The sequence below is a fragment of the Haliotis rufescens genome, unplaced genomic scaffold (genome assembly GCF_023055435.1).
Source record: "Haliotis rufescens isolate VD_foot unplaced genomic scaffold, xgHalRufe1.0.p SCAF_17, whole genome shotgun sequence".
Lineage (NCBI taxonomy): Eukaryota > Metazoa > Mollusca > Gastropoda > Lepetellida > Haliotidae > Haliotis > Haliotis rufescens.
Genome location: NW_025963857.1, coordinates 30,464,176 through 30,490,736, shown reverse-complemented (window position 1 = coordinate 30,490,736; position 26,561 = coordinate 30,464,176). Strand labels below are relative to the sequence as shown.

General features: G+C 43.2%; 1 protein-coding gene across 6 annotated transcripts in view; it reads left to right on the top strand.

The window, feature by feature from the left end:
* LOC124117231 (cyclic nucleotide-gated cation channel beta-3-like) overlaps positions 1-26,561 on the top strand; it is a 303,270-nt gene that overhangs the window by 271,968 nt on the left and 4,741 nt on the right. For all 6 annotated transcript variants that reach the window (XM_048397873.1, XM_048397872.1, XM_048397874.1 and 3 more), the window contains 12 exons: positions 9,384-9,590; positions 12,747-12,955; positions 13,193-13,243; positions 13,436-13,528; positions 14,612-14,679; positions 18,605-18,727; positions 19,432-19,573; positions 20,044-20,203; positions 21,402-21,583; positions 23,004-23,122; positions 23,639-23,785; positions 25,447-25,558. In XM_048397873.1, the coding sequence (XP_048253830.1) occupies positions 9,384-9,590; positions 12,747-12,955; positions 13,193-13,243; positions 13,436-13,528; positions 14,612-14,679; positions 18,605-18,727; positions 19,432-19,573; positions 20,044-20,203; positions 21,402-21,583; positions 23,004-23,122; positions 23,639-23,785; positions 25,447-25,558 (1,613 nt within the window). The remainder of the gene's footprint in view (positions 1-9,383; positions 9,591-12,746; positions 12,956-13,192; positions 13,244-13,435; positions 13,529-14,611; positions 14,680-18,604; positions 18,728-19,431; positions 19,574-20,043; positions 20,204-21,401; positions 21,584-23,003; positions 23,123-23,638; positions 23,786-25,446; positions 25,559-26,561) is intronic.

Below are 26,561 nucleotides of genomic sequence, written 5' to 3'. Positions count from 1 at the left end.
GGTGTCGTCTCTTAGTGGTGATGTGATGGTTGCCAAGTCTGGTGTGAAACGCCCTGGGTGGTTTACCATGCCGAGGAATGACCGGAGCTGTCGTAGTGACTTCGAGGCCCCCATGTTCTGATGGCCGATATCTTTTCTTGATCAGGCCTAGTCCGTGATTTGTCACATAGTTCCAAAAAAGCTTTGTTTTGTCTTTCTTTATGACATATTTGTCTGGGTTCAGCTTCACCCCAGATTTTTGGTACATTTCATCATCATCATCATCATCATCATCATCGTTCTTTCTCGTCTACTCCGGAAACAATGATGTTGTCTGCAATGCCTATGACACCAGGTAGATTTGATCCAGCCTTTTCTGGAATACATCTGGAGCAGAAAATAGCCCAAATGGTAGACATTTGAAACAATATTCCTGTAAGGTGTGTTGAAAGTTGTCAGAGGTTTGATGCTTCATCCAGTTTGACACTCCAGTTTCCAGAGCGAGCATCTAGTATGCTGAATACTATGGCTAGTTTAGGTAATATGTCATCAATTGTTGGAAGATAGTAATACTGTCATTTGACCCATTTCTTCAGGTGTTTCGGGTCAAGGCAGATCCTCAGATTACCATCAGGATTTATTACATGCACCATGTTATTACCCAGTCAGTCGGTATCTACCTTCTCAATGTCCAGGTCATTCATCCGTTGTCATTCTCTCTTAAGGGGATTTTTCAAAGACTCTGGGATGCGCTGTGGAGGTTGAATTAATTACTGTCTTCGCATCTTTTCGTAATTCAATGTGGTATTCTCCTGTGAAAAAGCCTACAGCTTTGGAAGCAGTCTGAAACATGTCAATTCAGGTTTCCCTTGGGTCCGTTGTTTTCGTGTCGGTGTCACATCTGACAGGTGTCGTGGCATGAGTGGCATGTATTTTTGTTTTCACAGTTCAGTGTTACAATTCTGAGGTCTTCACATGATCTAAAGCCTAGGTTTGTAGCTCCATCTTCCAATGTCACGTGGGACTTAAAGTTCAGTTCTTTTCCTTTGTAGTTGACAGGTGCCATATTGTTGATTTGTGCAACCATATGCTGTTGGTCTGGTACCGTTTGGACTTTGGACCCAGTTGGGAGTCCTTTTGGGTCCACTTTGCAGGAAAGTTAGTTGTACATATCTGCCGTGGCATAACATTTGTTTGAGCACCATTGTCTATCGTCTACTTGACTGTTGATGTGGTTTCTTGTTGTCCTATGAATATGTTTGCAAATGCTTGGTCCCTCTGCTCGTCCTGGTAGATTGATTCGATAATGATGGTGCTTATGTCTATTGTGTAAAGGGGTTTGCCTGTTGCTACATTGTTGTCCACTTCGATGGAGTCAAACATGAGCACTTCGAATCCCTCTTGTGCATTCTTTTTAGTGTCCTGTTCATATTTTTCTTCTGGTCTGTGACTGATTGAGGTCTCGCAGCTTGGCTTGTGTTGTTGTTCTGATAGTTTGTTCCTTTGAGAGAGACATGTTTTTTCCTAGTGGTTCAGTTTTCCAGTTCCGTGAAGAGTTGCGCCATGAGTAGTTAAACTGGTTATGTCATGATAATCCGACAGTTATGGAGAAAGGTACTGGTTGTGTTCTCGGCGTTTGTGCATAGTTGGATCTGGGGTTGTGGGTGCACTGTACCAAAAAAACAACTGAGCAAAAACACAAGAAGGATGGACACAGTCTGACACTTGTTAATGAGGTGATTCCCTAATTGAAATGCTAAGTGTTGGGTTCTCAGGGAGGAACGACAAACGCGGGAGCAGGGAGACGAGCCTGCCACTTGACCGGCTGTTTATTCCGACTGTCGCATGTTACATAACAGCACGTGATTGCGCTTACCTGCAACTAATCGCATTACAAGAGCGGACATCTGTTGGCCTGTCATAATATTATACACTAGCTTGTTTAAAACTACTGCATTTCAATTACAGATATAACATCCGCCCCTCCTAAATTTAAGTTACTTTGAAACCAAAATAATAATCTTTGATAAACAACATAGTCCACGGAACTTCATAAAGTATAAGTAACTTAACAATGTACACTGACTCTTGTAAAGTACTAATAACCCTGTGACTTGACAAGTCAGTCATAATGAAAACATTGTTAAAGTAGAAAGTGAAATTTAACTAAACTGAGGTTTTTTTTCGACACATAATAATACTGATAACCTGCTGAAGTATTATAGTCCTGATACAAGTAACTGTAATTCACAGCTAAATCAAATGCCACCTTGACACATAGTTCACTGCAAATGACAGTCACAGTTCACTCAAATGTCACTTTGACACAAAGTCCCTCAGATAAGACGGTTGCTGCTTCACTCTGGTTGAACGACGAAGTATGGGTGCTACAGGCGATGTCACTACCGGCGTTTCCTCCCCCGGTTCAGACATATCTGGTACACTTGAAACATCCCCTTGGATACTTTCCTCATGGGAATCTACCTGTGATGTGTCAGGTAAGTCTGATTCATACTCCTTCCTTCGTGAAGACTGTGATTCTAGCGGAGTGTCTGAACGTTCAATCACGTCCCTTCGGGGTGAAGATAAAGACATCCTGCGTCTGACATGATCCACATGCCTTCTGACCAATCTTCCATCCGTTAACTTGATGATGTACGACAATGGACCAGTTACACTATCAACTTGTCCACTAATCCACTTTGGACCTGAAGCAAAGTTCTTAACCCACACCGAGTCATTCACTTGGAATGCCCTACATTTCGTTAGAGCTGACTGATCCACAAGTTTTCTCTGGTTCTTTTTCACCTTTGAGGCAAGGTTTGGAAACATCAAGTCCAATCGCGAACGCAATCTGCGTCCAAGAAACAACATTGAAGGTGATACACCAGTTGTAGACTGTGGTGTAATTCTATAAGAAAATAGTAACCTATGTAGTTGAGTTGCAACTGTGTCACCAGTTGTCTTCTTTAATCCATCTTTTATTATTTGAACCGCCCTTTCTGCTAAGCCATTCCCAGCCGGGTGATGAGGGGATGTTGTCCAGGAGAGACCTATAAGTTTTGCTTCAAGGACACTGACTAAGGCAGAGCAGAATTATTCTCAACTTGATCGTGAAGGACTGAGTGTGATCTTTGGACTGCGAAAGTTTCATAAGTATGTTTATGGACGTCATTTCCAGATCATGACAGATCACAAGCCGTTGGTGTCATTATTCAATGAGAATAATCCAGTGCCACAGATGGTGTCTCCATGTCTCTCGAAAGTTTCATAAGTATGTTTATGGACGTCATTTCCAGATCGTGACAGATCACAAGCCGTTGGTGTCATTATTCAATGAGAATAATCCAGTGCCACAGATGGTGTCTCCAAGAGTTCAGAGATGGTCAGTGTTGTTGACTGCATATGACTATAAAATTGTACACAGGAAAGGTACACAGCATACCAATGCAGACGCATTGAGCAGGTTGCCAGCGCCTGACTCAGGGAAGCCTATGGAAGACATGACAGTCTTAATGCTTCAGGAATTGGACACATGCCCTCTGAAGTCTAAAGACATAAGTATCCAGACTGGCAAGGACCGAACATTGTCTATTGTTCGAGAATTTGTGATCCGAGGTTGGCCGCAGCGTGATAAGTTGGATGACCACTATGAGCCGTACTACAGAGTTCGTTCTGAACTCAGTGTGATGGATGGATGCTTATTGAGAGGTTCGAGGGTCATCATTCCATTGAAACTCAGATCTGTCATATTGTCAGAGTTGCATCAGTCCCACCCAGGAATCACCAGGATGAAGGGCTTGGCCCGAAGCTATGTTTGGTGGCCGCATCTAGATGCTGACATAGAAACAACAGTAAACAGTTGTGATTCCTGCCAGGAAGACAGGAATTGTCCGAGTGTAGCTCCCCTACACCCTTGGGAGTATCCTTCTCAACCTTGGCAAAGACTGCATATGGATTATGCTGGTCCATTCATGGGTAGCATGTTTCTTATAGTGATTGACGCCTACTCCAAATGGATCGAATGTGCACCTATGTCGTCGTCAAATGCAAAGGCTACCATAAACCAGCTGCGTCGGATGTTTGCAGCTTATGGCATACCAGAAATTATTGTAACTGATAATGCTACAGCTTTTGTTGGGGAAGAATTTGCTACATTTATGTCCAGAAATGGAGTTGAACATGTGACAACATCCCCTCATCACCCGGCTGGGAATGGCTTAGCAGAAAGGGCGGTTCAAATAATAAAAGATGGATTAAAGAAGACAACTGGTGACACAGTTGCAACTCAACTACATAGGTTACTATTTTCTTATAGAATTACACCACAGTCTACAACTGGTGTATCACCTTCAATGTTGTTTCTTGGACGTCATTTCCAGATCGTGACAGATCACAAGCCGTTGGTGTCATTATTCAATGAGAATAATCCAGTGCCACAGATGGTGTCTCCAAGAGTTCAGAGATGGTCAGTGTTGTTGACTGCATATGACTATAAAATTGTACACAGGAAAGGTACACAGCATACCAATGCAGACGCATTGAGCAGGTTGCCAGCGCCTGACTCAGGGAAGCCTATGGAAGACATGACAGTCTTAATGCTTCAGGAATTGGACACATGCCCTCTGAAGTCTAAAGACATAAGTATCCAGACTGGCAAGGACCGAACATTGTCTATTGTTCGAGAATTTGTGATCCGAGGTTGGCCGCAGCGTGATAAGTTGGATGACCACTATGAGCCGTACTACAGAGTTCGTTCTGAACTCAGTGTGATGGATGGATGCTTATTGAGAGGTTCGAGGGTCATCATTCCATTGAAACTCAGATCTGTCATATTGTCAGAGTTGCATCAGTCCCTCTCCGAGAGACTTTCATAAGTATGTTAATCTACTTCCTGTCCTGTATAACTTCGCAGGGGTACTTGTGAAGTGTATAATGTCGATGACTGAAGGCCAATTCTTTGAGCCGTCTGCTCATTCACAATGGTCACTGGGCATCCCGTGTCAACCTCAAACGTCACTGGTGTGCCATTAACATCCACTGTAATGTAGTAGGGGTTTGGGTAGTTTGGATCACCTTTAGCCGAAGGCTGAGTACTAACATGAAATAGCGAGTTCTCAAACAAGTCTTCCACACTAGCACTGCTATTACCTGGGCCACACGAGTTCACCTCACTCACTACAGCATTCACTTTCTGTCTTCCCTTGAATTTAGCCTTAGAATTCTGTTTCTGCGGAATTGATTCTTCTGACCTGCAGACTCTCACAATATGGCCACGTTTTCCACACTTATGACACTTCTCATTCTTATAAAAACACATGTGTGGAGCATGAGTAGTTTTTCCACATCTAAAACAAGGTTTGTTATTTCCAGATCCAACATGAGGCCTCTGGTCTTTTGTAGATTGTGCTGATGGTTTACTGCGAAACTTGTGTACTGAATGTCCCACAGTTTTATCACCGTGAAGATCCTGTAGATTCTTGTCTGCCGCCTCAATTGCGTTAGCAATTTTCAATGCACTACTAAATGTTAGAGCAGCCTCTGACAACAACTTTTTCTGAATATTGTCATCAAAAATACCACACACTAACCTGTCTCTCAACATGGCCTGTAAAGACGTTCCAAAATCACACCCGTCAGTCAACTTTCTCAATTCGGCGACATAAGCAGCTACCCTTTCACCAGCCTTCCTATTCCGTGAATGAAATTTAAATCTCTGTACAATTTCCGATGGTTTTGGCGTGAAATGTTCTTTCAATAAAACCACCAGCTGGTCAAACGTTTTCTCGCTAGGTTTCACGGGCTGAACCAATGCTCTTATCAACTGGTAAGTTTCAGTTCCACATGACGCTAACAGTATGCTTTTCTGTTTGTTTTCGTCTGTAATTCCGTTTGCCACGAAAACATGTGTCAGTATCTCACACCATTCCTCCCATGTCGACTTCTTTGGATTAAATTCAAACAATCCACAAACAAAACCCGTGGTAGCCATAATCTCTGAGCTGAAGATAGTGACGGTTATAATGCCTCAAGAAGAGCGAACACACTCGTCGCAACGAACACACCTCGTCAATGTACCGTCAAACAGCCAGATAAACTTACCAAAATTCCTTTACATATACTTCATAGCTACCTTGGATCCCATCCTCGTCGCCAAAATGTTGGGTTCTCAGGGAGGAACGACAAACGCGGGAGCAGGGAGACGAGCCTGCCACTTGACCGGCTGTTTATTCCGACTGTCGCATGTTACATAACAGCACGTGATTGCGCTTACCTGCAACTAATCGCATTACAAGAGCGGACATCTGTTGGCCTGTCATAATATTATACACTAGCTTGTTTAAAACTACTGCGTTTCAATTACAGATATAACACTAAGGTTAACCCAGAAATAAGTTTTGACAGAACTAAACCTTCAGCCAACCTTCTAGAAAATGGCACCTCATGGAACTTCTCCAATGATCAAGACTCTTAAATACATGTTCACAACTAAGGGAGGTAACTCTAAGTAACTTGCTGCCGATGTTGCCACTAAAAGAATCTGGTCAGAACAACAGAGAGACCTTGTATGAATGCTTCATATGCTGCCACTGAACATACTACCTACAACAGAAATCGACTGCCACATAACAATATGCACAGGGTGTACACTCTCCGGGGTTGGGCATTTCCTTGTCCTGTCCTGACACATGTCTCAGAGGTTTGGTTTTAAATTGAAATTATGTTCAATCAAGGATTTGTGTTACTCCAAGTTCCTTTGCATTTGAATGATTGCGACAATGGTTGTAATATATGGATTTTGTTAACTACTGTTAAATGAAATGCAAACACTCAACCTGTTACTTTATGTCAATAAGTCGGCAAGGTTTGAACAGTCCAATGGTACCTGCTTGGTGTGTTTTGTCCTCAAATCCTCAAAACACAAGGCAGAGCTGATTGAGCACAAGTCTTGTGTCCCAGAAGTACCTGCTTGGTGTGTTTTGTCCTCAACTCCTCCAAACACAAGGCAGAGCTGATTGAGCCGAGTATTGTGTCCCAGAGGTACCTGCTTGGTGTGTTTTGTCCTCAACTCCTCCAAACACAAGGCAGAGCTGATGGAGCACAAGTATTGTGTCCCAGAGGTACCTGCTTGGTGTGTTTTGTCCTCAAATCCTCCAAACACAAGGCAGAGCTGATGGAGCCGAGTATTGTGTTCCAGAGGTGCCTGCTTGGGGTGTTTTGTCCTCAACTCCTCAAAACACAAGGCAGAGCTGATTGAGCCGAGTATTGTGTTCCAGAGGTGCCTGCTTGGTGTGTTTTGTCCTCAACTCCTCAAAACACAAGGCAGAGCTGATTGAGCACAAGTATTGTGTCCCAGAGGTGCCTGCTTGGTGTGTTTTGTCCTCAAATCCTCCAAACACAAGGCAGAGCTGATGGAGCCGAGTATTGTGTTCCAGAGGTGCCTGCTTGGGGTGTTTTGTCCTCAACTCCTCCAAACACAAGGCAGAGCTGATTGAGCCGAGTATTGTGTCCCAGAGGTGCCTGCTTGGTGTGTTTTGTCCTCAAATCCTCCAAACACAAGGCAGAGCTGATGGAGCACAAGTTTTGTGTCCCAGAGGTACCTGCTTGGTGTGTTTTGTCCTCAACTCCTCCAAACACAAGGCAGAGCTGATTGAGCACAAGTATTGTATGCCAGAGGTACCTGCTTGGTGTGTTTTGTCCTCAACTCCTCCAAACACAAGGCAGAGCTGATTGAGCCGAGTATTGTGTCCCAGAGGTATGCGGGACAATGTGTTCTAAATGGCAAATTTTATCATTTAGTAGACTAATCAGACAATGACCCGAAGGTGCTTTCACCATGGGTTTTTTTCACACCAAGTGCAACACGTGAAGATACAGGTTAGAATAAGTCTTCAGCAACCCACGCTTGGCGTAAAGCGTAAATATGCTTGTCATAAGAGGATCGGGCTGTCAGACTCACTGACTTGGTTGACACATTTCATCCAATTGTGTGGATGCTAGTGATGTCAATCACTGGATTTTTTTGTCCAGACTCAATTTTATACAGGGTGGTGAGGTAGCCTAATGGTTAAAGCGTTGGTTCATCATACTGAAGACCCAGATTCAATCCCCCACATTTATACAATGTGTGAAGCCAATTTCTGGTGTTTCTCCACTGTGATATTGCTGGAATATTGTTAAAAGCATCTTAAAACCATACTCACTCACTCGATTTTTTACAGACCGCCGTCACATAGCTGGAATATTGCTGACTGCTATGTTAAACACCAAACAAACAAACACACAACGAACCAAGTGCATGTGGCCAGAAATTGGGGAAAACACAACATGTTGTGAAATTGGGATAGTTTTGTTTATTTCACAAAGAGTTTTTTAAATATTACATTCAATGCAATTTTTAAAAGTAACCTTTTTCCCTTTCTTGGTCATGTTATCAGACTTACACGTCACCTTCACAAAGAACCATCTGGAAAATCAGAATGAGGAAATTTTGAATGCAAATGTGGGAATTTTTACAGACATTTGATGTTGACTTCGAGCCAAAATATAGTTTCTATGAACACCTAGATAAATCCCTGTGCAAGGTTCTAAGGCTCATCCCTTAGCTGCTTGAATCTGATGTCCAGGAGTTAAAATTCCACATTTGCCATAATAATGAATTTTGGTGTGTCTGCAATATGTCCATGGGGTTCAGGACATTGTCTCGACCTCCATCAATATGGACATTGTCCTACATACGCTGACATGCCCTGATTTAACAAATATACTGTTAGAAGCAATGTTAAACCACAACTACAAGGGATAAGCAGATAGATAGTCTTGGATTTAGCCAGCATTAGTGAAACACTTTAAAGGTTATTTCAACACCCATTTGGAACACTATTCAGTAATCAAAACGTTTCATGTGCCAGCACCACTTTAAACCAATATTCCCAGAGCCCAACAGAAAGGGCTTCTGTTTCTGTATGTGAAGGGTGTAGTCAAGTGATAAATGCAAGTGTCATTTTACAGACATATAGATCCAGATCTACTCTTTCACTAAAAATGTTTGTCTTTGCAACCAATCAATTACAAATCCTGGATCACTGTTTAAAGTCAGTAGGAAGCGGGTGAATGATCGAACCCAGCGTATAAAATCATTGGGGAAGTGGGGAGACACACTCCCCTTGCATGACAAAGGCTTTTTAATCTTCACAATGCTGCGAGTACTTACACATAACTGGGACTACAAGGTTTCCCAGCTGAAGACCTATGACAACAGGTCCAGACGCTGAAGAATATGTTGTAAAAATACAACTACCGTCATTACATGCAATTCGTACCACTTTCACTTGACACTTCGACCCAGTGGGCACAACATTTGTAAATTAGGTTTTAAAGGTCAGAATTCATTTTTTTTGCAGCAGTATCAGGTTTGGACGGGGACGAAACTCCTGCCCCAAGGAACATCCGTCTGGGGTCGTTCATACCGATGGGGTCGAGGACAAGCGAGGTGTTCTCCGAGGCTAGTGAGACCAACAAGGAAATGCTTGTGGGGGTATGGCAGTGTCGCTTCAGAATGCCCAAGTGCCTGCGCAAGATCAGATTCCCCAACACCATTGAGGCTCAGAGTGAGTTGGCAGCCCTGGTGTTACCTGTAGGGACAGGAGGGAAACAATGGGAGGAGGCTTACTGTTTTCTTTCATTTTTGTTGTTGTATGCTTTTATTTTTGTGATCTATTCATGAAGCAGTTAGGCTAAAAAAAATCAGCTATTTTTATTTTATTTTCTAATGGTTGCCTTTGACTGAATGAAAGAGAGTCACTTGGGAATGTTGACATTAAGGTATGCTTAGTGTGAAGGGTATTCACAGGTAGGCCTTGCAAGGAGAAGTAACTAATTGATTTGGCTTTAAGGGACTTGGCTTTTGACATTAAAAGGTTTGAGGAAGAAAGTACCTCCAGACATTCAGTGTAAAATGAGTAAATTGTGTCCTTTGTCCTCTTCCACATGCTTACCATTATCTGTATAACTCTGGGATAATATCAGCTTTTACCCATCATGTGTTAGTTAATGATAGTGCATGTCTCTAATGCTGTGTTCGTGACAGATGTATTGTGCAGCATGTGGAGAAAACAAAATGCCTTTTCTACATGTACAGTGTATGTTTAATAAAATCATAGTTTTATCCATCTGACCAAATATTTTTACCAAGGACCCAACATTTGTTATTCTAGGTGGGCCAGGATTTTTTTAGTGATAAGATATTTTTTCTGTTGCTGAAATACGAAAACAGATTATATGAAAATAGGAGGCAAATATCATAAGGGTAACGCTATTTTTCAGGGCATTATCATTTGCAGAAGCCCGAGCTCTTCCATTAACTGCCCGATGAAGGAGGACCGTTTAAAAGATCAAAGGTTTCTGCAAATTATAATGCCCTGAAAATAGCGGTACCCTTATAATATTTGATTCCTATTTTCATTATAGCTAAAATGGATAGAATTTATCAAATAAAAATAAACAACAATATCGGTTTTGAAACATTTACTGCAAACAACACAAATTTTCCTGACCCACTTTTACAAATATGGAAACGTCATAGAACAAACCAGATGACGTCACTATTGAACGTGACGTCACCCTTCCCTATCCCTATGACATCACCTAACAAAGGGTGTGATAATGGCCCATCGTCAAGCAATATGAGGGCATTATCAAGTTACAGTGGCCCGCTCATTTCTGATAACATGCGGGTGGTTTAATTATAATTCTATCCATTTTAGCTAAAATGTATTTGGTTTTCTGAGTACATGTTCTTTTCATCCAGTGTGTCAAGTGAACAGTTTGATTTTTATGTAAAACCTGAAGACAAATGATTTTTTCACTAACAATCTTTTTTTTCCAAGCTCCCACGTCCGTCCTACCCTGAATGTCAAATAGTCTGTCCATAAAATTAATTAACAAGTGTGCATGACTAGCGTTATCAACAATTGAGCTATTAAGTGTGAATGGTGGATGGATGAACTAATAGATAAAACATCAGCTGGCTCATGTTGTGAGGGCGCCCCTACACTGCTACACATGTCTAGCTGCTGGGTGGGCACCAGCTGGGACACTTATTACACATGGCACGCTGAAGTACATATTGTCAGCTGGGTTTGACTCAGTGTCTTGGTGTCCCCGTGCATCCTCTGTTGCACATCAAAGTGGCACAAAACTCAGTGCCATGGCAGTGTCCAAGAGTATTCATAATGAAGGCTTGTCTGTCCATTCAGTCCGGACATTGTAATATTTATCCCCCGCCGCGCGAAAGCGCGAAGCGGGGGATATAGTATTCACGACCGTCCGTACGTCCGTCCGTACGTCCCACCTGTTTGTTGCCGCGATATCTCAAGAACTAAACACTGGATTGTCTTCATGTTTGGAACTATGGTGTATATACAGACACCGCAGACACCAGTCGGTTTTGGTGACCTTGACCCCATTTTCAAGGTCACAGCAGGCAAATCTGCTTTTTGAGTTTGAAAACGGTGTTGCCGCGATATCTCAAGAACTAAACACTGGATTGTTTTCATATTTGGAACTATGGTGTATATACAGACTCCGCAGACACCAGTCGGTTTTGGTGACCTTGACCCCATTTTCAAGGTCACAGCAGGTAAATCTGCTTTTGGAGTTGGAAAACGGTGTTGCCGCGATATCTCAAGAAGTAATCGCTGGATTGTCTTCATATTTGGAACTATGGTGTATATACAGCCACCGCAGACACCAGTCGGTTTTGGTGACCTTGACCCCATTTTCAAGGTCACAGCAGGCAAATCTGCTTTTTGAGTTTGAAAACGGTGTTGCCGCGATATCTCAAGAACTAAACACTGGATTGTTTTCATATTTGGAACTATGGTGTATATACAGGCGGGGGACATTTCGTCACTTCTGTGACAAATACTTGTTCTATCTTAACTTGGGGGAATGGGTGGTCCAGTCATCTGAGGGCCACAATTCGCTGTGCAGAGTTGCTTCCCTTGAGCATGTCAGAAAGCTATGATCAGTTTGAATCCCAGTTTGCTCCGATTTTGTTTCAAGGTCTGTTGGCACCATACCTGTGCTCATGGGTTACACCAAAGTGGTAAATGTCTGAGACCTGCATCACTTCTGGCTTTCTTCACACATAAAGCTGACACGCTGTGATACTGGAATACTGTTCATAGTGGCGTTAAACACAACTCACTCACTTTATCTAAAGTTGTGTGTCATGCTGTGAGAAAACCTCAAGGTCCCCATTCAACATCTACCACTGACATCTCTCTCTCCTACAGGTAAACTGTATGTGGGCTGGCTGTTTCTTGTCATGCTGACCTACATGTACAACGCCTGGGTGATCCCCCTCCGTGGCTTCTTCCCCTACCAGACCTCCCCTACCCGTATCCGGGTAGAATACGTCTTCAGCAACCCATGCTTGCCGTAAAAGGCAACTTTGCTTGTCATAAAAGGCGACTAATGGGATCGGGTTGTCAGGCTCGCTGACTTGGTTGATGCATGTCATCGATCCCAATTGCATGGATTGATGCTCATATCAATCACTGGATTGTGTGGTCCAGACTCGATTATTTACAGACCGCCGTCATATAGCTGGAATATTGCTGAGTGCAGTGTTAAACAACAAACCAACCAACCAACCTTCCCCTACCACTGATATCTCGATCTCTCTCCTACAGGTAAACTGTACGTGGGCTGGCTGTTCCTTGTCATGCTTCCCCTACCACTGATATCTCTCTCTCCTACAGGTAAACTGTACGTGGGCTGGCTGTTCCTTGTCATGCTGGCCTACATGTACAACGCCTGGGTGATCCCCCTCCGTGGCTTCTTCCCCTACCAGACCTCAGACAATGTGTGGTACTGGCTAATCTGTGACTACACCTTTGACTTGGTCTACATCCTTGACATCGTCATCTTCAAAGTCAGGATCAGATTCGTTAATGACGGCATAATTGAGGTATAATCTGATATCTTAATGTTGGTGTTGTCTTTTTGTTCGGAGCCATTAACCACTAAGGTCTCTGTAATTTTCTATTGATTGTTTTATAATAATATGATGATAATTTCATGTGATATGCTTTTGATCTGTTGTTTGTCATTACACATGAATCACAATTGCAAAAACAAGAGACTTGTTTTGACATTATTGCTGCTTGATATGTGATGTTTTGAACTGCACTCTTATATTTTGCAGTGTGACAGAAAGCTGACAAAGAAACATTATATGAAGAAACTTATGTTTAAGGTAGGATTGTCTTTGTGAGTTTTACAAGAAATAAAATGTTACATATATGAAATGAAACCAAGGAGGAATCTTTAAGACCTGAAACTTTCAGTAATGCTTCGGCTTTGTGCTGACCTCCCATGTTGAAGAGGATTCATCTTCTTTATATTACAGCTGTGAGATTCCTCCATGTTAACTCTTCTATTGTTTCAGCTGGACGTCTGTTCCCTGCTTCCACTTGACTTGCTATACCTTGTACCTGGAATAGGTGTCAATGCCTGGCTCCGTATACCCAGACTGCTGAAGGTAAGCAATACTTGGCACACAAGCCAAGACTGCTGAAGGTAAGCAATACTTGGCACACAAGCCAAGACTGCTGAAGGTAAGCAATACTTGGCACACAAGCCAAGGCTGCTGAAGGTAAGCAATACTTGGCACACAAGCCAAGACTGCTGAAGGTAAGCAATACTTGGCACACAAGCCAAGGCTGCCGAAGGTAAGCAATACTTAGCACACAAGCCAAGACTGTTCAAGGTAAGCAGTAATTTGGTCCACATTCTCAACATAAGCAGTGTCAGGTCGCACACACCAAGATTGCTTAAGGTAAGCCATGCCAGGCTCCACAAGCTCAAGGTAAGCAATGCCTGGCTCCACAACCTGAAAGTAAGCAAATCAGGCTCCACAAGCTCAAAGTAAGCAATGCCAGGCTCCACAAGCTCAAAGTAAGCAATACCAGGCTCCACAAGCTCAAAGTAAGCAATGCCAGGCTCCACATGCTCAAAGTAAGCAATGTCTGGCTCCACAAGCTCAAAGTAAGTAATGCCAGGCTCCACAGGCTCAAAATAAGCATTACCAGGCGCCACAAGCTCAAAGTAAGCAATACCAGGCTCCACAAGCTCAAAGTAAGCAATACCAGGTTCCACAAGCTCAAAGTAAGCAATACCAGGCTCCACAAGCTCAAAGTAAGCAATACCAGGCTCCACAAGCTCAAAGTAAGCAATACCAGGCTCCACAAGCTCAAAGTAAGCAATGCCAGGCTGCACATGACTAGTGTGATAATGGCTGCAAATCATTTGGCACTATATGATAAATGTGTCACTTCACGCCAACACAGTTTCTAAAGTTGCTTCATAAAGACAAATTATGATTTAAACATTGATTATGTAAGTATGACAAATGGTAAAGAGATAATCATCCTCTAGTGTTTCTATATCATAAATATCAAATATCAGAAATACAAAATATGTATTAGTCTTACATAATACATTTTTTATTCCTTAAGTATGATATTTACGATACAGAATTGACTAATAATGTCTAGGAGCTATAAACTAAAGTTGATAGTTCATCATCATTGTTTGATGAGTTGTGGGATTGGTTCTGTTCCAGGTGCAGACATTTTGGGAGTTCTACGAGCGGTGCGACCAGGCGGCCAACGCTTCAGCTCATGCAATCAGGTAGCCCCAGTTCCCCTCATGCAATCAGATAGCCCCAGTTCCTCTCATGCAGTCAGATAGCCCCAGTTCCTCTCATGCAGTCAGATAGCCCCAGTTCCTCTCATGCAGTCAGATAGCCCCAGTTCCTCTCATGCAGTCAGATAGCCCCAGTTCCATTCATGCAATCAGATAGCCCCAGTTCCTCTCATGCAGTCAGATAGCCCCAGTTCCATTCATGCAATCAGATAGCCCGAGTTCCATTGATGCAATCGGGAAGCCCCAGTTCCATTCATGCAATCAGGTAGCCCAAGTTCCTCTCATGCAATCAGGTAGCCCCAGTTCCCCTCATGCAATCAGGTAGACCCAGTTCCATTCATCCAATCAGGTAGCCACAGTTCACCTCATGCAATCAGGTAGCCCCAGTTTCCCTCATGCAATCAGATAGCCCCAGTTCCCCTCATGCAATCAGATAGCCCCAGTTCCTCTCATGCAATCAGATAGCCCCAGTTCCTCTCATGCAATCAGATAGCCCCAGTTCCTCTCATGCAATCAGGTAGCCCCAGTTCCTCTCATGCAATCAGATAGCCCCAGTTCCTCTCATGCAATCAGATAGCCCCAGTTCCTCTCATGCAATCAGATAGCCCCAGTTCCTCTCATGCAATCAGGTAGCCCCAGCTGCCCTCATGCAATCAGATAGCCCCAGTTCCATTCATGCAATCAGGTAGCCCCAGTTCCCCTCATGCAATCAGGTAGCCCCAGTTCCTCTCATGCAATCAGATAGCCCCAGTTCCACTCATGCAATCAGATAGCCCCAGTTCCATTCATGCAATCAGATAGCCCCAGTTCCACTCATGCAATCAGATAGCCCCAGTTCCACTCATGCAATCAGGTAGCCCCAGTTCCTCTCATGCAATCAGATAGCCCGTGTTCCACTCATGCAATCAGGTAGCCCCAGTTCCCCTCATGCAATCAGATAGCCCCAGTTCCACTCATGCAATCAGGTAGCCCCAGTTCCTCTCATGCAATCAGGTAGCCCCAGTTCCTCTCATGCAATCAGGTAGCCCCAGCTGCCTTCATGCAATCAGGTAGCCCCAGTTCCTCTCATGCAATAAGGTAGCCCCTGTTGCCTTCATGCAATCAGATAGCCCCAGTTCCTCTCATGCAATCAGATAGCCCCAGTTCCTCTCATGCAATCAGATAGCCCCAGTTCCTCTCATGCAATTAGGTAGCCCCTGTTGCCCCTATGCAATCAGATAGCCCCAGTTCCTCTCATGCAATTAGGTAGCCCCTGTTGCCTTCATGCAATCAGATAGCCCAAGTTCCTCTCATGCAATCAGATAGCCCCAGTTCCTCTCATGCAATCAGATAGCCCCAGTTCCTCTCATGCAATTAGGTAGCCCCAGCTGCCCTTATGCAATCAGATAGCCCCAGTTCCATTCATGCAATCAGGTAGCCCAAGCTGCCCTCATGCAATCAGGTAGCCCAAGTTCCCCTCATGCAATCTGATAGCCCCAGTTCCTCTCATGCAATCAGGTAGCCCCAGTTCCCCTCATGCAATCAGATAGCCCCAGTTCCATTCATCCAATCAGATAGCCCCAGTTCCTCTCATGCAATCAGGTAGCCCCAGCTGCCTTCATGCAATCAGGTAGCCCCAGTTCCATTCATGCAATCAGATAGCCCCAGTTCCTCTCATGCAATCAGGTAGCCCCAGTTCCCCTCATGCAATCAGGTAGCCCCAGTTCCTCTCATGCAATCAGGTAGCCCCAGTTCCCCTCATGCAATCAGATAGCCCCAGTTCCATTCATCCAATCAGATAGCCCCAGTTCCTCTCATGCAATCAGGTAGCCCCAGCTGCCTTCATGCAATCAGGTAGCCCCAGTTCCATTCATGCAATCAGATAGCCCCAGTTCCTCTCATGCAATCAGGTAGCCCAAGCTGCCCTCATGCAATCAGATAGCCCCTGTTGCCTTCATGCAATCAGATAGCCCCAGTTCCTCTCATGCAACCAGGTAGCCCAAGCTGCCCTCATGCAATCAGGTAGACCCAGTTCCATTCATCCGATCAGGTTCCATTCATGCAATCAGATAGCCCCAGTTCTTCTCATGCAATCAGGTAGCCCCAGTTCCTCTCATGCAATCAGACAGCCCCAGTTCCACTCATGCAATCAGGTAGCCCCAGTTCCTCTCATGCAATCAGATAGCCCCAGTTCCTCTCATGCAATCGTATAGCCCCTGTTGCCTTCATGCAATCAGATAGCCCCAGTTCCCTTCATGCAATCAGGTAGTCCCCAGTTCCCCTCATGCAATCAGGTAGCCCCAGTTCCCCTCATGCAATCAGATAGCCCCAGTTCCTCTCATGCAATCAGTTCATTATACAAATTCTTACGCAGTTGTTCATTAATACTAAGTATTTAGCAGTTGTTTATTAAAACTGTATTCAGCAATCCATGGAGACTGAAATATTAAATGTTGACAAGGGTGTATGGATAGCGTCTTGACTACTATTGTAGAGACGGAAACACTGCTACAACTGTCATATAGAAGTGAATCATCATTTGTCATCCATTGCATATACTATTTCTACATTCCACTCCCAGATCTTGCTGAAAGTGGAGATGAAGATATGTATCCACTACTGGGAAGTATGAGTTGATGAAACTCAGTTTGCTTTGTTTTCACCTCACCAGTAACAATTTTGACTTGTGTAAATGGATGCCCATAGTGTATTGTAGAGCTTTGGTCATATTTCTTGTGGAGGTGTTGTCTGTTGAGGCAGCAAATTTCCCATTTATTGATCACAGACAATGCATCCAACACAGCCTGATGGATGGAAGTGTTTCATGTCAGAGCCGGGAACTTTGCGGGGTTTAAACAATCAATTCCTTACTTTATTAGAGGAACTTCATCTCTCCTAGAAACTAAAGAGTGTTATCCTGAGTGGAATATATCTGTGATCTTTGAGGAGGCTCAGATAAATCCCCCGTGAAGATCCGGGTTAGAATTGACCTTTAGCAACCCATGCTTGTTTTAAGAGGTAACTAACTGGATCAGGTGGTCAGGCTTGCTGACTTGGTTGATGCATGTCATCATTTCCCAATTGCGTGGATCGATACTCATGATGTCAATCACTGAATTGTCTGGTCCAGACTCGATTATCTACAGACCGCCATAGTATAGGAGTATATTGCCGAGTGCGGCGTTAAACAACAAGCAAATGAAACAAGCAAACTTTGGTGAAGTGATGAAAACTAATTGAGTTATGAGTATATGGGATCATGACTGGAAGCTTCCTGTTTTTATCTTCCTGACACATGTACGTTTTGGACTTCTGACATGATGAATATGTATTGCAAGACTGAGTGAAGTCTGTGTCCAACATGAATATCTTACCATATGTTTGTACTATCTTCATTAACATCTTCAGACAATCATCTTGTAAAGGACTTGCTCATTTTTCATATAAAAAACACACTTCTGAAGACTGAAATCAGCCCTTTAACACATTACCTATACATTTAGTGTTGTCCCAGACATGCAGGTGTTGGAATGAGAAGGTTATATAAATGTGGTGACTGTTTTCAGAGTTGCTTTCACTGCTTGAATCCTGATTCCATGTTCTGACGAGATCCACACCATAGTCTCCACAGTTGCGTCCCTTGGGCATGCCAGGAACCTAAGATCGTGGGTTCGATAATGCAAGTGAAGCCAAAAATGTTTTCAAACACAGTTTAATGGACTCCAGTTGCTCCTGAAGCTTTGCAGTGTTGGTTGGGGTACATTCTGTAGTGGTTTGGCCAGGGTACATTCCTGCAGCACTCTACCCAACATCAACATGCTGTTCTGCAACTCTCATGGAATTCAAAATAAGTAAATGACCTGTATTACTTTACATTTAACCTGACCACCATGATGTGTCGTCTAATAAACGCATTGACTCTCTCCCTCAGGATCATCAAGACCATGACGTACATGTTGTTCCTGATTCACATTGAGACGTGCGGCTACTATGCTGTGTCGGTGTACGAGGGCATCAACTCGAACCAGTGGGTCTACAATGGAACTGGCAACGCGTGAGTTAACACTATCACTCTCTTATACTGAAGGCCTACCTGTGAGGATTACGGGTTAGAATTGGTCCCCAGCAACTGATCAGGTCAAAAGAGGCAATGGATCGGTAGTGACTTGGTTGATGGCGTGTCATGGTAACCCGACATTCTGGATCATTGCTCATAATATCAGTCACTGGATTGTCTGGTCCAGATTCAAATATTTACAGGCCGCAGTCATAGCTTGAATATTGCTGAGTGAGATGTTAAACAACATAACAACAATATATTGAAGGCCATGGTGTAGTACATGTATATTGAAAACATAGGACAACTTGGTTAATAAGGATGTCCGCTGGTATCACGTTGTCCTATTATCTTTGTATCCGATACAAAGTGTCGAGCTTAAAATCCTCATCAAAGGTGAAATCATCAAAGTTATGTAGGTAACAAAAGGTGAATTAATTCCCATTTTGCACCAAGTTGGGTTTTTCTTATGGCAAAAGTATTCTAAAATTATGTTTTAGCCATCCTGAAGTCTTCTTCTTGTTTATAATCCTTGGTCTTTCAGCACGTGCTCATTGGTTTCACCAAAGTGGTGAACATCTACAATCTGTCTAGTTTCCTCCAACGGTTGGCTCATTGATGTTAAATCCAACTCACCATGTCTAGAACTGTTCAGTTGGAAAACGCCAGATAACTTTATTGAGCTGCCATCTGTTGATCAGGTACATCCGCTGCTTCTATCTGGCCACGAAGACTGCCACCTCCATCGGCAACAACCCCAAACCCCAGAACCAGCTGGAGTATCTCTTCATGACACTCTACTGGCTGTCAGGGGTCTTTGTGTTTGCACTTCTCATTGGTCAGGTGAGTCATGTGACATGCACAGTATCTGTGTTGATACTTTTTATTGGCCAGGTAAGTTAAGTGACTTGTTCATGTTGTGAATCAGTGGATGGCTGTTCACAATATCAATCACTAGTTTCTAGCCTAGTGGTTAAAGACTTGGGTTCGATTCCCATCATGGGTACAATGTGTGAAGCCGATTTTTGTGGTGTCCCCTGTTGTGATATTGCTAGAGAAAAAGCGGCATAAAACCATACTCACTCACTCATTCACATACTTATATACCTGGAGTATTGCTGACAACAAACAAGAAGTTTGTGATAATTGTTACACTGTCATTTTATGCTCTACTTATTACATAAGTACGAGATGACTTTTGGATCAAATTCAGCCCACTTTGGGCATTGGGCTTTATGTTCACCATCAGGTGGCATATCCTCACACTCATACCAGCTGGCATCCCTTTGCAACTCTGTGTCTCTCCACCTCAGATCCGAGACATCGTGGAGGCGGCAGGGCAGGTAAAGTCCAACTACCGCAAGAGGATGGACCAGACGATCCGCTACATGGAGTCTATCAACATCCCCAAGGAGATGCAGGAGCGGGTTCGCCAGTGGTTCCTCTACAATTGGGAGCAGCACAAGACCATAGGTACTACACTCTTACCATAACACATTAGGGATAACCCGGATAAGCTATCTTATTGGCCTGTCATGGTCTTTTTGAAAACCCATATAAGTTAGCTATGACATTTGTGGGATCACTTGCTTATCATGCCTCAAATAACCCTGTTTACACTTGCCATTGCAGGAATATTGCTAAAAGAAGTGTAAGACCATACTCACTCACTCACTCACTCACTCACTCACTCGCTTCAAGTTGCCACAAGATAGATCTAATTGACTTACACAAATATTTTGATGAAAATGATTCTTTGTAACTTTTGATAATGATAAATGCATTATAGTGTCAATATAAAGCAGTGTGTACAGGATTTTACAAGCTGAACAGACATGTGCATCCGTCAATATTCGGTCTCAAGTTGTATACACCCATTCAGCGTTGAAAGCACCATTTAACACTCCTCTGTTGACACATGTAATGGAAGCATCAGTTCATCACTATACCTTGGGGGCGGTCAGGTAGCCTTGTGGTTAAAGCGTTTGCTTGTCACGCCGAAGGCCCAGGGTTATATTGTTATTGACTTTATATGATGGGTTTTTGAGTGATATTTTGTATAATACGACCCGACTATGGTTATATGTCCATTCCATGTGTTATTGAAGCCCAAATATCGCTTAAATTTAAGAGTGGGTTGCAGTTTTTGGTCAAGCATTAATGCAGTTTAATGGTTGCACTTATAGGCTGTCGCTTCTGTATTGATAGGGACTGCAACGTCTTGGTAGTGACTGCAATGTGCTGTAAGGCAATTTATCATATATCGTATCAATGATATGAGGCAATTTTCATGTGCGATAGAGCCAACATGGCGACGATCATATTACGAGGTGTAATAACTAGACCCGTAGTACATCCCCTGCCGGGCTCTTATGGCTTATCAATGCATTTTGAATGGCAAAAAATATCTGCCCGGGTGGTAAGAAATTAGAGTTACGTCCCTTAGTGCGTTGTCTGCTTGTCTGCTTAGCTGGCTTTCCCGTGACAATGACTTCCAAACAAGGTGAAAATGTTTTGCATTCACTTGCAAATATATACATTTTACAATTTTATGTTATGGAATATGATACAAAGGTTATTATATGGCAGTTTTCATATAATACCCCTCGACCCCCATATCAGTGTTGGTAGGGACTGCAGTTTCATCTCTCATGAGTGTCCATGTTACCAGATGAGCGGTTTCTGCTGGAGACGCTGCCACGGAAGCTGCAGACTGACCTTGCCATCAACGTCCACTTCAACACCCTGAGCAAGGTGCAGCTGTTCCAGGACTGTGACAAGAACCTCCTGTACGACCTGGTCCTCAAACTCAAGCCCAGCCTCTTCCTGCCCCAGGACTATATCTGCTACAAGGTAACGACAAGCATTTACATAGATGTTAACAAATAGCAGCGATGAGTTGTATGGTATAGTAAAAAAATACATCAGCTGAAATGTAGGCAATATTGAGCCTTGTTACAAACAAAAAATAAAATTTCAAAACGTTGCATTTCCACTAAAGATCAGCTATAATCACATGTATATGATGTCACACATTGGTGCACAAGGAATAATATAATAAATGAATGGGTTGCATACATGGGCGCTTTGTTGCACATTGCATGCATGTATCATGTAAAACAATGGAATAATTCGGAAAGTTGTTCAAACTGCTGTGCCGTAGGGCGTTCTTTATTGTGAATGCTGTCCTCTTGCATTTGGCTACCTTTTGTGTACACTAACACACATTGTTTGTTTCATATGGCATTGTTGATACCTATATGATATGTCAGGGTTAGTCATTGGTATTTGTTTTGTATTCTAATTTTTGTATAATGATTCATATAAATAGTAACATAATTAAAACTTTATTTGGAACATTTGACTATATGTCCCTTACTGGAGACCTTTGTTTTAATATATATTCATTTTGTACTGTCGAAATAATATGCAATGTAATAATCATGAAACATTTTTACATAATGACTTAAAAGCATTGTCAGTTGTTAGGAAGAAAGTGAAAGCAAGTACTTAGCTCACCTTACAAGTTGCTGGATTTTAGCTCACCTTACCAGTTTCTGGGTTTTTTTAAGCTCACCTTACCAGTTTCTGGGTTTTAGCTCACCCTACCAGTATCTGTGTTTTTAGCTCACCTTACTAGTTTCTGTTTTAGCTCACCTTACCAGTATCTGTTTTAAGCTCACCTTACCAGTATCTGTTTTAAGCTCACCTTACCACTTTCTGGGTTTTAGCTCACCTTACCACTTTCTGGGTTTTAGCTCACCTTACCAGGTTCTGGGTTTTAGCTCACCTTACCGGTTTCTGGGGTTTTAGCTCACCTTACCACGTTCTGGGTTTTAGCTCACCTTACCAGTTTCTGTTTTAGCTCACCTTACCAGTATCTGTTTTAAGCTCACCTCACCGGCTTCTGGGGTTTTAGCTCACCTTACCGGTCTCTGTTTTAGGTCACCTTACCAGTTTCTGTTTTAGCTCACCTTACCAGTATCTGTTCTAAGCTCACCTTACCGGTTTCTGTGTTTTTATTTTAGCTCACCTTACCGGTTTCTGTGTTTTTAGCTCACCTTACCGGTCTCTGTTTTAGCTCACCTTACCAGTTTCTGTTTTAGCTCACCTTACCAGTATCTGTTCTAAGCTCACCTTACCGGTTTCTGTGTTTTTATTTTAGCTCACCTTACCGGTTTCTGTGTTTTTAGCTCACCTTACCAGTTTCTGGGTTTTAGCTCACCCTACCAGTTTCTAGGTTATTAGCTCACCTTACCAGTATCTGTTGCAGGGTGAGGTGGGGAAGGAGATGTACATCGTGAGTCACGGCCAGGTGGAGGTGGTGGGTGGGGAGGATGGAGAGACAGTGCTGGCCACACTACATGAGGGCAGTGTCTTTGGGGAAATCAGGTACACATTCAAACTGACCGCAATTCCCTTCAAATTGGCAGTCACACAACTCTTTGCTGTCTGTTTAATTGTGTTTTTGATAAAGATCAATCCACAGACATACACAAATTATTTATAGATTGTTATAATTTCACACAAGGCACATCGTGGCTTGCAGTGGACTGTGGAGCCTAATTTCCCTTTAATTTTACTGTATTCATCGAAGTGTCCCTGATCAAATACTAAACAATCTGTTAGAAATATGTATTAATGCTACATACTAGGCCAAGAACTTTACATGACAGTCCATATGTTCCGAGGTTTAGAAGGGGTATATAATAAACTAGTCACCATTTTAGTTTCAACTTTTGAACTGAGGATGTTTGCTGCCACTTGATCTCTAACAGCACATGTGCCTTGTGTATGGTTTTAATAAATGCCAAGAGTTCTTATTATGGTGAATACAGTGATTGGAATCCTTATTAGTTTAATTCTTGCTAACACCATAATCATGGAAGCCATTTTGCTGTTTTTCAGCTTACTGGCCATGTCAGGAGGTAACCGCCGCACGGCTAACGTACGCAGCAAGGGCTACACCAATGTCTTCACTCTGTCTAAGGCCGACTTTGAGGAAGCCATGAGAGAATACCCTGAGGCCCAGAAGCTGCTCCGGAAGAGGGCAAAGTAAGAGTTCATGTACTCCCACTGTCTGTACTCTCCAGTTTTTGTTGGGGAGCCAAGTGGCTCCTATTATGAATATTTTAGGAGCCAAACCTAAGATTTTGGTTAGCCAACAGATATCTTAAACAGATATTATTGTCGCCAGTTATGTTTACTTTAAGGTATCCAAGAAGCGAGCAGTAGATTAATTTAGGTAGCCAATCATAGATTTAAGTAGCATTTGGCCACCAAAATGGTCGCTACTGAGTGGGAGCACTGTCTGACTCAGGTTCCTGTTGTGAATGAACACTGTCTGACTCAGGTTCCTGTTGTGAATGAACACTGTCTGACTCAGGTTCCTGTTGTGAATGAACACTGTCTGACTCAGGTTCCTGTTGTGAATGAACACTGTCTGACTCAGGTTCCTGTTGTGAATGAACACTGTCTGACTCAGGTTCCTGTTGTGAATGAACACTGTCTGACTCAGGTTCCTGTTGCGAATGAACACAGTCTGACTGAGGTTCCTGTTGTGAATGAACACTGTCTGACTGAGGTTCCTGTTGTGAATGAACACTGTCTGACTGAGGTTCCTGTTGTGAATGAACACTGTCTGACTGAGGTTCCTGTTGTGAATGAACACTGTCTGACTCAGGTTCCTGTTGTGAATGAACACTGTCTGACTCAGGTTCCTGTTGTGAATGAACACTGTCTGACTCAGGTTCCTGTTGTGAATGAACACTGTCTGACTAAGGTTCCTGTTGTGAATGAACACTGTCTGACTAAGGTTCTTGTTCTGAATGAACACCGTCTGACCACGTTCTCTGTTGTATGTGAGCACCATCTGACCACGTTCCCAGTTGTATGTGAACACCATCTGACCACGTTCCCTGTTGTATGTGAACACCATCTGACCACGTTCCCTGTTGTATCTGAACACCATCTGACCACGTTCCCTGTTGTATCTGAACACCGTCTGACCACGTTCCCTGTTGTATGTGAACACCGTCTGACCACGTTCCCTGTTGTATGTGAACACCGTCTGACCACGTTCCCTGTTGTATGTGAACACCGTCTGACCACGTTCCCTGTTGTATGTGAACACCGTCTGACCACGTTCCCTGTTGTATGTGAACACCGTCTGACCACGTTCCCTGTTGTATGTGAACACCGTCTGACCACGTTCCCTGTTGTATGTGAACACCATCTGACCACGTTCCCTGTTGTATGTGAACACCATCTGACCACGTTCCCTGTTGTATGTGAACACCGTCTGACCACGTTCCCTGTTGTATGTGAACACCGTCTGACCACGTTCCCTGTTGTATGTGAACACCGTCTGACCACGTTCCCTGTTGTATGTGAACACCATCTGACCACGTTCCCTGTTGTATGTGAACACCGTCTGACCACGTTCCCAGTTGTATGTGAACACCGTCTGACCACGTTCCCTGTTGTATGTGAACACCATCTGACCACGTTCCCTGTTGTATGTGAACACCATCTGACCACGTTCCCTGTTGTATGTGAACACCGTCTGACCACGTTCCCTGTTGTATGTGAACACCGTCTGACCACGTTCCCTGTTGTATGTGAACACCATCTGACCACGTTCCCTGTTGTATGTGAACACCGTCTGACCACGTTCCCTGTTGTATGTGAACACCTTCTGACCCTTGTTCCCGCAGGAAGCTGCTGAAGGAGAATGCAAGGCTGGAGAAGAAGAGTGTGAAGGTGGAGGTTGAGGAGATCATCAAGACGCCATCCGAGACACCCAAGTTTGTCAAGACCGTCATCAAGGTACCCTCTTTCTTCCAACCATGGAGTAATAAGGGGCAGGATCAATCAATGATTGCCTAAAGATGATGTAGATTTCCTTTAATTATATGTCATAGTCCTAGTTTTGATCAGTCGACCATTAGGGAGATAACATGGTGAAGGGAAATACTTTTGACAAATGTATGACCCGAGTCTGTCCAGCATCTCTTTAAACTGAGTGTATTTGGAGGAAATCCCAAGAGTAAATGATAATCAGGAAAATTTAGTAAGTAACTCACAAGTTTGTTTCCATAGTTACTGCCTCTGTACCCTAGTTACTGTTTTTGTACTCTAGTTACTGTTTCTGTAACCTAGTCACTCTCTCTGTACCCTAGTTACTCTCTCTGTACCCTAGTTACTGTCTCTGTACCCTAGTTACTATCTGTACCCTAGTTACTTTCTCTGTACCCTAGTTACTCTCTCTGTACCCTAGTTACTGTCTCTGTACCCTAGTTACTATCTGTACCCTAGTTACTTTCTCTGTACCCTAGTTACTCTCTCTGTACCCTAGTTACTGTTTCTGTAACCTAGTTACTCTCTCTGTACCCTAGTTACTCTCTCTGTACCATAGTTACTGTTTCTGTAACCTAGTTACTCTCTCTGTACCCTAGTTACTGTCTGTACCCTAGTTACTGTTTCTGTAACCTAGTTACTTTCTCTGTACCCTAGTTACTCTCTCTGTACCATAGTTAGTTTCTGTAACCTAGTTACTCTCTGTACCTAAGTTACTGTCTCTGAATGCTAGTTAGTCTCTCTGTACCCTAGTTACTGTTTTTGTAACCTAGTTACTCTCTCTGTACCCTAGTTACTGTTTCTGTATCCTAGTTACTGTCTCTGTACCCTAGTTACTCTCTCTGTACCCTAGTTACTGTCTCTGTACCCTAGTTACACTCTCTGTACCCTAGTTACTGTTTCTGTAACATAGTTACTGTTTCTGTAACATAGTTACTCTCTCTGTACCCTAGTTACTCTCTCTGTACCATGG